The 9,773-nt window shown below is 43.3% G+C and overlaps 1 protein-coding gene across 2 annotated transcripts; it reads right to left on the bottom strand.

Annotated features, from left to right (window-relative positions):
* Nucleotides 1–701: 701 nt before the first annotated feature.
* LOC108579266 (tolloid-like protein 1) lies at nucleotides 702–7,035 on the bottom strand. Of its 2 annotated transcripts, XR_001891463.1 has the most exons (16): nucleotides 6,982–7,035; nucleotides 6,768–6,866; nucleotides 6,413–6,590; nucleotides 6,319–6,345; nucleotides 6,003–6,214; nucleotides 5,672–5,879; nucleotides 5,362–5,570; nucleotides 5,054–5,285; nucleotides 4,776–4,961; nucleotides 4,459–4,704; nucleotides 4,074–4,294; nucleotides 3,808–3,990; nucleotides 3,584–3,713; nucleotides 3,247–3,431; nucleotides 1,963–2,102; nucleotides 1,014–1,072 (listed from the first exon to the last, which is right to left on the bottom strand). XR_001891463.1 is itself a non-coding variant. In XM_017942761.1 (15 exons), the coding sequence occupies exons 2-15, from the start codon at nucleotides 6,856–6,858 to the stop codon at nucleotides 702–704; spliced, it is 2,679 nt and encodes an 892-aa protein (XP_017798250.1). In that variant the 5' UTR covers nucleotides 6,859–6,866; nucleotides 6,982–7,035. The 2 variants fall into 2 exon arrangements, 1 of the variants encoding a protein (XP_017798250.1); XM_017942761.1 differs by lacking the exon at nucleotides 1,963–2,102 and having other exon boundaries at nucleotides 702–1,072.
* Nucleotides 7,036–9,773: the final 2,738 nt, after the last annotated feature.

Below are 9,773 nucleotides of genomic sequence, written 5' to 3'. Positions count from 1 at the left end.
TCGATAGCAAGAGAGAAGAAAAGAAAGTAAAAGAGAAGGTGGAGGATGAAGACGATAATAACGTCGCAGTAATAACAACAAATCAGATTGACTCGACGTGAAAATATATTTCACATTCTTTCAAAGGAACAAGTGTTTCGAAAATATATCCTTAGTTAATGACTCCTTCCTTCTTGTTTGGTAAAAGATGCGATTTCATTTGATTTCTTTTTTAACGCATCTTCCACGAGAATTTGTTAATCGATATACGGGCTTGATTGCAGGCAACTCGCATATCAGTAACATGTATGTGTCTACGCATATGTAAATGTTGTACGTTCGCGCAGCGAAATTTGTTAAAAGGGTGGAAATTTGGTACGAGAGCACGGATCATCGCATCTAACGTATGCCTGCGAGGAAAAAAAATCGCATATGACGTAGTTAGGTATGAGCCGTTTAATAAAATGCGTACACAACTTGGATTATTCGAGAATACACGATACTCGATAAAACACGACGATAAATTGGTATTCTTTTATCCTGAGTTGAAGTAAGTTCAAGCATACTTGAAGACGTGCCGTCACGTTGATTCGATGCTTGATAGGATCGAGTGATAGAACATGATCATCAACAGCGTACAATGTACGCCGTTTCGTTGGTGAACTATGACAACGGTGACAAGTTAGCCAAGAGCGTTGAAGAAATAGGATGGTGGCACGGTGTCACACACTGTTGAGGCTGCTAGCTTCCTCGACATCGCTTTCGCTCACCGGACTCGTGGATGATTCTAAATTGTATCTCGAATCCTTCGTAGAATCTTCATAATGTTCCTGTTGCTGTTGTTTATGACGCTGACGCTGATGCTGATGTTGATGTTGATGCTGATGATAGTGGTGGTATTGAAGAAGATTTTCATTGTGATAACATCGATGTCTGTCGTCTATACGTTGGCGTAGGTCGTCCAGACCCACCGTTTGAACTCGTCTCTTTAGCTTCCAATGACAGAACAGACATACGATCAATGTAACCAACACTGCACCGATAGCATAAACCGCTGGAACGGCGTAATTATCCGTCTGCACAACTGTATCACCTGAAATGTAATTGTCCTCTGTTAGGTGCACATTTCCGTCCGTTCTCCGTTCGCCTTCACTCTATGTACCTATTATTTTATATCCTACACGATTTTACCGAGGGCAGAACGCGCATCCGATTGTCATCACTTGAGTTGACTTAGATTTAACATGTTCACTTAGATTTCTATTCGTTAAAAGACGGTAGCAGTGAAGAAAGTAAAACGTTTTCAATCGCTCGGATTGAAGCGCACGTAACGCTAATTACAATATTCGTTATTTCCGCGAGAGAGTAAAAGGAAGCTGAAATAACTTGATGGTCCAGTACGAAAGGTAATAGTATTCCGTGAGCGTTTAGAGAACGGGAGTCACGGGCGTGCATACGTACTTACGTGCGAGAGTGGAATGGAGGGGTTGACGGACTTGGACGAGGAAACGAGGTGAGGGCAGGGACATGGAGAGAGAGAGAGAGAGAGAGAGAAATTCACATGCTACCGTATATGATGCGTAAATCTGCATTCACCGTATTCATGCGTTTTTCTGTAAATTTTGTGTAAAATGTAAAAGACGCGTAGTAAAAAAGTTGACAAAGGAAATTACTCGAAAGATCTGATTCGGCAACGACAGCTGTACAACTGTATGATACAATAATAACGAAATACAAAAATTACCTAAACGGTTGGAATACAGAAACGGATAAAAGGAGGATGTAGATACATATATACAAGATTCGATCTGACGGAAAACGGAAGATACGAAGAGAGTGGGATGTCGCTCGTATCTATTCGCGCGTGTGACTCGGTGGGTGGGTGGGTGTGCGCGCGCGCGCGCGTTCGGTCGGAAGGAAGAGTCTGCTGTTGTCGAGAAAAAATTAAGAACGGTACATGTGCAATACTGTGAGTGAACTCACGTGATAGGGGAGATCATAACATGCCGGATCGTTGGAAGCTTCATGAAGGGCTCAGATGGCCACGAACACAAAGCACAGAGAGAGAAGAAGCATGGTAGAGACTCCAGCCAGTGCTGGTGACAATGGGGCTGATGCTGCACCTGCGACACCACACACAGTCATTCACCCCCACTCAATCCTTCCATTCTCTCACCTATACCACACACAGCTACTTACTACTTACCCAAAATATTACGCGATTCTGTACATACTCGTGTTTCTCCTTGAGAAAGATACTATTTACTGTTTTGTCAAACATCCGCTCCCTACCCCGTGACTGAACATATTTTAAGAGTGTCTCGCAAAATTTTTATCTCGACAAATCAATCGATATTACTGAAGACATGGTTCACGCGGTAAGAGATCGTAACATTATAAAATGTGTCTGTTTGATGAAATCTTTGAGCAAAGTAGTGCATGCTTCGTGCAGTATCTACCAATTTCGATTATCTCAAAAACGTATTCTCATATTCGACGAACAATGGCAGATGTTACCATGTATTATTCTTACTTTTACACGATAAATTGGGTATATGTATATACGCACACGCGCTCGCTCGCTCGCACGCGTGTTCCTTCGTATTTGTATGTATGTAAAATAATATTGGAGAGAGGGGGGGGGGGGGGGGGGGGGGGGGGGGGGGGGGGGGGAGATAGATAAAGAGAAAGAGAGAGAGAGCAAAAGAAGAAAATTGAAGAAAAAGAAAAAAGTGAGCTGTTGTACGTATTTATCCTTCGAGATGCCCTCGAATTTCTCTGGTCTCTGTCTAGGATTTCGAGAAATGCAGAGAAATCGAACGAATCGTGCATGTCGTCAAGTACAATAGCCCCAATGGCACGATTCGATTGCGTATCATGTGTATATATATACATCCATGGTACATGCATGCATACATAGACACTGGCGTATATGCGTAACGTATACATACGTAAGAAGGATTAATTGAAGGTTTTATACTCGGTACAAAAAGAGAATACGCTTGGTAAAGTTGCAGATTAATAGAGTATCTATTGAAAGATCCGAAGGAATTACATATTCGATATTGGATCCGGAAGCATACGTATATTATGTATATAGAGTGTATGGCGGAAAAAGTGGGCGGGCGCGCCCGCGATGGCGCGGCCACGCGTACAGGTGTCAACTAGATAGTAGTAGAAGCAAAAATAAGAGAAGTAGAAACCAACCACGCGTTTACAAGGAGTAGTAGTTGTTCTGTTGGTGTTTCTAACGATTGTGAAACTTACAGTTTTCTTCGTCCGAAGTGTCGGCCGGGCCACAATTATAAAAGTTATTACACCGAAGCGACTCTGCAATGCAGTATTTACTTTTGCCGCAGAAAAATTCATTCTGGCAGTCGATATTTGTGCTTACTTCGGTCCACGTTGCTTTGAATCCTTGTTGTCCTACGGCTTTGTCGGCCAATATGAAACTGAAAGAGAAGAAAGAAAGAGAGAGGAAAAGGCGCGATCAATGCTCGAATCCTTTGTTCTTCGCGTGCGAGTGTCGGTACTTGAATGTTTCGAGTGTAGAAGAATCTAAATAAGTAAGTAAGTCGTGTCGTGTTGTGTGCGAGTAACGAACCTAAGACGCATATTATGATCCTCGGAAAGGTAGGTCCATTCAACGTTCGGCGTTTTAACGCCGCACAATTCGATAGGCGTAGACGACACGGAATACCACATGCGTAGCACCGCAGCTGGACATCCACGAACTGAAGAAATGACAAGCATATTTGTTTAATTGGCCTGCTTTAATTGTTCAGGGTTAGGTTAGATAACCCCGAGACCGATGAGATTCTCTTATACCTGATTGATCACCCTCTACCGAAAACAGCTCGAAATTTAACAATATTCGTCGATTCGGTTGGACTTGTATGAACCAATTGCATGTTTTACTAGCAAGATTCCTCGCGGGTCCGTCGTATTTATCCGGGTAATTTGGACTGGCGATGATTCCGTAATTCTCGCTGCTTATATTTGATCCGCAATCTGTAACACGTGATAATTGGCACGAAAGAGATGAGCAGAATTAGGAGAAGGTTAGGCATTTGAATGTAGCGTGACGCGAATACCTCCAAAGATGGATTTCGCCACTTCGAAGGTGTAACGCGCTTTAAAGCCGCTATAAACCAGCTCCGAGTCGGAATGTAGAATTACCCTTAAACCGAGCGCACTGAGATTCGATTCGACGGGACCGGGGGATGTACTGCCGCAATATCTACCTATCAACTTCTCCGTATTGTCTTGGTACATGTTGTATATCTCCAACCAATCGTCTTGACAAATATCAAGTCTGAAAATGTACGTAACGTCGAGAAAGTACGAAAAGTGAAACATTTCCGATATACTTAGGTTCTGTTGTACTATATAATAGTAGGGTATAAACCTATTGTTCCGGTATTTTGTTCACTTTCCAACCACCTTCGTTATCGTATAAAAGTATAACAGCTGACTTACCCGTAATGGCCGCCTGTCACGTTCGTATTCTTCGTGCGTACTTTAAAGTAATCGAATATTAAGGTAACTTGTTCGTCCGGAGTCACTAAGAAAAGATAAGTGCAATTTGTGTCGCTCGGATAGTTACTAGGATGTCGCGGAGAATTAAAGTCTCCCCTTTTGCGAGAGGAACTGCGGTATGTAAAGGTGCAGCTACCATCGGGTGCCGCGGTACCAGGTATTTTGTATTCCGTTTCAAAACTGTACCTGTAAAAAAGAAGAAAAACCTGCCTGTCCTATGTCTCTGCTATGTCTATGCTCCTCCTCCTCCTCCTTACCGTGCTTTAAACCCTTGCCCTTGAGATTCTCCACTGCTAAACACCATCACGAGTCTCGGCCCATCGCTAACTACATGGCTCGGATTGCTCGTCGCACCGCACAATTCGTGATCGAATTTATCGTAAGAATCCGTTGCTTCTTGTCCCTTCAAGTACAACTTGAGGTATCCATCGGTACAGGAGGAGCTGGACACCCGACGCGAGAACAACTTTTAATTAACAGAAAGAAATCGGATATACATACGTAGATTCTACGTATACACTTGGAAACCACTTACTCGCCTATCGTCTTATTTTTCGGTATCTTGAAGAATGTGAACTCCAATCGAACGCGCTCGAGATGTTGCGAGTCCTGCATTCCATAGATGAAGTATCGGCACACCACCTTGGGTATGTACGGATATGGATAGTTGGGGCTAACTACGAATCCGGAAGACTCCTTTTTACTTAAGATCTTCTGATCGCATTCCGATCCTCGTATATGCTCACCCTTGTAAGTGGTTATGAAGCCTGAGTAGACAGAGAGAAACAGTATTAGAAATATAACAGAGATATTCTCTCCTCCACCACTCGCCTCTATCCTTACCTAATTGAACGAAACTCTCGGAAAACTCAAAGATACCCTTGAATCCTCGATTTTGCGTGTTCGCTGTACGTTGAAGCGTAACAAACAGCACGTACAAGCTCGACTCTGACGAGTATAATACCAAATTTCGTTGTTGACCACAATACGTTCCTATAACGGCCGCGGTATTATTTGAACCGTCGTACACTTTTACGTAATCCAAAGGACAGCTGTGAGATCCACAGACAAACAGGATTGTCCGATTGAGTTGGTGAAGAGCGGCATTCGCTCTTGTTAAACTACAATAGATACTCTTTACTACGCTACGTACTGTTGACCCCCGAAGAACAGATCAAAGTCTCGAAACTCCAGGCGCACTCGTTGCCCGGCTTTTCCAGTAAATTGATAGCTACACGTAAGACCCTTTGGATATGTGCCCGGATACGTAGGTGATAATATATTACCGTTACGTTTGTGCTCGGAGTTTACCGTGAAAGAACATGGTGTGCTAGGGGCTGGCGTTCCGACCTCGAATTCAGCTGCAAACAACGTTACACCAGAACGTTATGCCGTCTACGTGTCACACGGTGCAATCAAACTCCGTGGTGGTACGAAAGAGAGAGAGAGAGAGAGAGAGAGAGAGAGAGAGAGAGAGAACGTACATGCATTGATAAACGCGTAAGTACCGCTGAAGAGGCTGGGGAACGTGATATTTTTATCGGTGAAGAAACTAAGGGCGATTCCCTGGTAAAGAGAGACGCGCCTGCGAGGTGGAATCGGACCGCAGAAACGTCCACCGAAAGGCGTTTCCACCAACTTGGTCGTGTTCTCTGATCGTATTTCCGCGTACAAGTCCATATATTCATGAAGACAACTGAAAACGAACGTTTTTCCTAAGTTGATCTGTGAACAGAAATAGTGTGCCCGCGAACGAACCACGTCGAACCGGCGACGTAACGTCATACGTGGAACACTTACGTGGGTAACTCTCCAACAGCAGCTCCACTGCAAACATACGAGAGAGAGAGAGATCGTACCCATAATCCATCGGACGAAATGGAACTGTACTTACCCCGGCGGTGTCCCACGTAGCCCAAACGAAGTGAAAACCAATTCGACTCGTTGTCCTTGTCCAGCGAAAAACGTGTACACGCATTGTCGGGAATCCCTCTCGGGGTTAATCAACATTGGGGCGTGGAAGGTTCCATTCGGTGGACCGCCCTTTGTGCTTATGAACTTTTGATCGCATTCTGTGAAACCACACACAAACAACACACGCGCACACTCGCATTTACATTTTCCCGTATAACGTTTCTTCACCTACATATCTCTCGTGGCATCTTTCGTTTGTACGGACGCAAACGAACAAACACGCCGAGAGAAGAAACGAGAGCAAGATATTTAAACGAATACCTTTCCTCACTCACCTGTACTGCTGCGAGGGCAAAGTAGCAAGAACACGATAAAAGCGGGAGAAACCAGACTATTCCCAGAAGCATGCCAGAGTATCGAAGCCATACTGCATCCTAGTAATACACATTTGCATTTTGCTCGATTAATCTTCTTCTCTCGATTACACCCGTCAGATACATTTCGGCAAAACTGTAGAAAAGCCGTTAATGCCGGTAATTGTGATTTTACCATATCGTCAGACTCTGTTCCACGCAGAGGAAAAATACGAGATATCGATCCTGAAGATCATCTGTAATCACACACACGCGTTCCAACGCGTTATTGGATGGTCGCCCACGCGCGCGCGCAACGCACCGTTCAAATTCAATCTACGTAACGTTCACACCACTCACGAGAATCAAACCAATTTCCACATGCTTGTACTATAATTGTAATCATTACCTGGCGATCAGTCGTTCTTCGTCCCGCAACCCCCTGTCTATCGACTATTCAGGCGAAAAAACAGAATCTAAATAAACTAAACGGAAAACACTTTATCTTCTTGTTCGTTTCGCACAAACTTCACGTCTTTGCATCCTTTCCTCCTCCGTTACATCCGTTACATCAACATACGAGAATATACGAAGAAAAAATTCGATTATAATGTGCAAACGGAAATATTACAGTTGGACTGAAGTCTTCAACACGTGTCACATGCTAATTTGCCACGCCCTCGAATCATATGCGTTGCGCCCTTTATGGGATTCTGCGCGGTGACGCTAGTGGCCAGTAGCAGCCGATAGCGGCGGTGGCGGTGGCGGAGACAACGAGAAACGCGAACAACACCAATGTTCTCCTCTTCGATATTATTGTAGAAAAGAAGAACACGTTGTACGAATATTACGATAAATAGCCACGGAAAAGGTAAAAGGGGCAGAAATCGTTCCAATTCGAATCACCCACCCTATTATTATTCCCTCCCACGCCAACTCCAAGTTTCGATGTGGACGGGGCAAGGTGGCGCAATAGCAGCGCCTCCAGTGATTACCAATAGTATTACGCCCCACGTATTAACCTCCCTATCACACAGATGTATCGACACGCAATGTTATTGTAAAAAATGCTTTTCTCATGAACGATGCTTCACGCATACGATTTAAACGACAAGCAAGTTCGACACTTTTCAAATCTATACGAAACATTAAAAAAATAGACGTATTCTTCTCAATCATCTGCGGTAAATGTACCTACGTAAAACATTCTATTTATCTAGAAATGGAACGACATCACGAACGACCCACCATCATACTTGAAATAAGAAATTCTGCTCTCTCTTTCTCTCCCCCTCTCTTGCGTGCGCGCAAGCGCACATACTCAAAACCAGTTTGTGTTAAGTGGTTCGTTCATTTGTAATTTTGTATCGTTGTGTTTCGAACGAACTGCATAATTTAGTTTGCCGACTGGTTTTTTTATCAACAAATTCTGCTATATTCCATATGAACGTGCGCACGCACGAACGACTTATGCACGTATGCCATAGATACGTACCTTGGGAGACTGCGTTCAACAATTGAAACCTTACCCTTGATGTTTCAGAACATTCGAATAAATGCGAATTGCACGTGGAAAAACACTACGCGGCACCCTTTGCAAGATTCGATTCTTCGATATTCTCCTTTGCGAATGTCTCTATCTTCCAAATCGAGTATCCATACTATACGATACACCACAATTTAATCAGTATCGCATACACTGCATTGCAAGGAACAGAGATTAGCGAACAATCCCGCATTGAAAGGTGTAACACACAAAACACCTTCGCTCTACGTTAATCTTTGATTGTCGTGTTGCCAAGCAATCCGTTGCAATTGCATCGCGACACTTCTGCTGCCGTATCACCAAAAGTAACCGTACCGCGAGAGTGTAATCGATACGATTACAGTATAATCCGTGTGTACTAGTAAAATTACGCGGTGGAAAATGAAAAAAGAGAAACTTGGGATGTTGCCTAATGAATGCGTTCGTTTTCCCTCTGCGATGCGTGTTTCGCGCGCGCACGCGCGCGCAATTACGGACACTGCTTCGTGCGTATGCTTAAGGGTGAAGAACAGAAGAGAAGTAAAAGATGAGAGAACGACGCGAGACAATAGGTGCAACGTTGAACACCCCTGATCTCTCAGCTTCTACGGAGATACTGGTCGTCCCAACACGCCCCAACGATACGATGGAGGTCGCTCTAGTCAGTTGGGTCAAGGGTGGGGGGAAAAAGAGAAACGTCAGATACGCCTAATGAGAACCGAAGCTACGGCAAAAACTGCCAGCAAAAATTGCATAAATTTGTTCGCTACAACGAAACGTAGAGAATTGGAGAATGAACTGTTCGTTCCACCACTTACACCTCTGAAAGGTTCACTCGAACGAACGCTTTGTCAACCTCTCTTCTTTCTTCCGCACTAAAAGTTTCTTCCACTTTGTAACCACTTCTTCCATTCATTTTAACTCGTCTCCTACTATTTCATTGGTAAAATGCAAATCATTTACTCCTTATCCAGACAATTCAACAAATTTCACACCTTCGTCGTCAACAGTGTGGGGGACGATTGACGGAGGTAATAAAAAGGAGAAAACGATCCTGTATATTTTCGTTACAGACAAATAAATGTAGCATCGTTTAAGAAAGGTAATTCACATACAACTGTTTATTGAGACATGTAGAATACATCTGGTCATACACAAAAATCTTTGACACTTTAAATCAAGCTCCTAGCCCGAAAAAGGAACCATTTCAACATTGTTTCAAATTCATCAATAATCATTACGTTCAACTAAGTCACACTAAAATTAGGGACAACTTTTAAAATTGCGGGAATTATTAAGGAAAAAAGCAAAGCAATTGGAAGATGAATATAAAAAAAAAAAAATCTAAAAACGCAATTATCAACGATGGAAAAATTTGGTCTTATGAAATTTATCGTTCATTTTTAGCCGTGGAGCTGACATGTGGCATGTGTGGCGCGAGAAACATAAACCGTATATGTTCG

Source organism: Habropoda laboriosa, unplaced genomic scaffold, assembly GCF_001263275.1.
Source record: "Habropoda laboriosa isolate 0110345459 unplaced genomic scaffold, ASM126327v1 scaffold64, whole genome shotgun sequence".
Taxonomy (NCBI): domain Eukaryota; kingdom Metazoa; phylum Arthropoda; class Insecta; order Hymenoptera; family Apidae; genus Habropoda; species Habropoda laboriosa.
The sequence above is the reverse complement of the archived record's forward strand: the minus strand, read 5'-3'. Positions and strand labels throughout refer to the sequence as shown.

Excerpts from the sequence above, each read along its gene's own strand:
- LOC108579266 (XM_017942761.1), bottom strand. The coding sequence starts at position 6,858 with ATGGCTTCGATACTCTGGCATGCTTCTGGGAATAGTCTGGTTTCTCCC. Across the intron at positions 5,880-6,002 it reads TTACGCGTTTATCAATGCAT|CTGAATTCGAGGTCGGAACG; the intron begins GTACGTTCTCTC and ends CGTTGTTTGCAG. Across the intron at positions 5,571-5,671 it reads CTGTTCTTCGGGGGTCAACA|CTGTCCTTTGGATTACGTAA; the intron begins GTACGTAGCGTA and ends TGGATCTCACAG.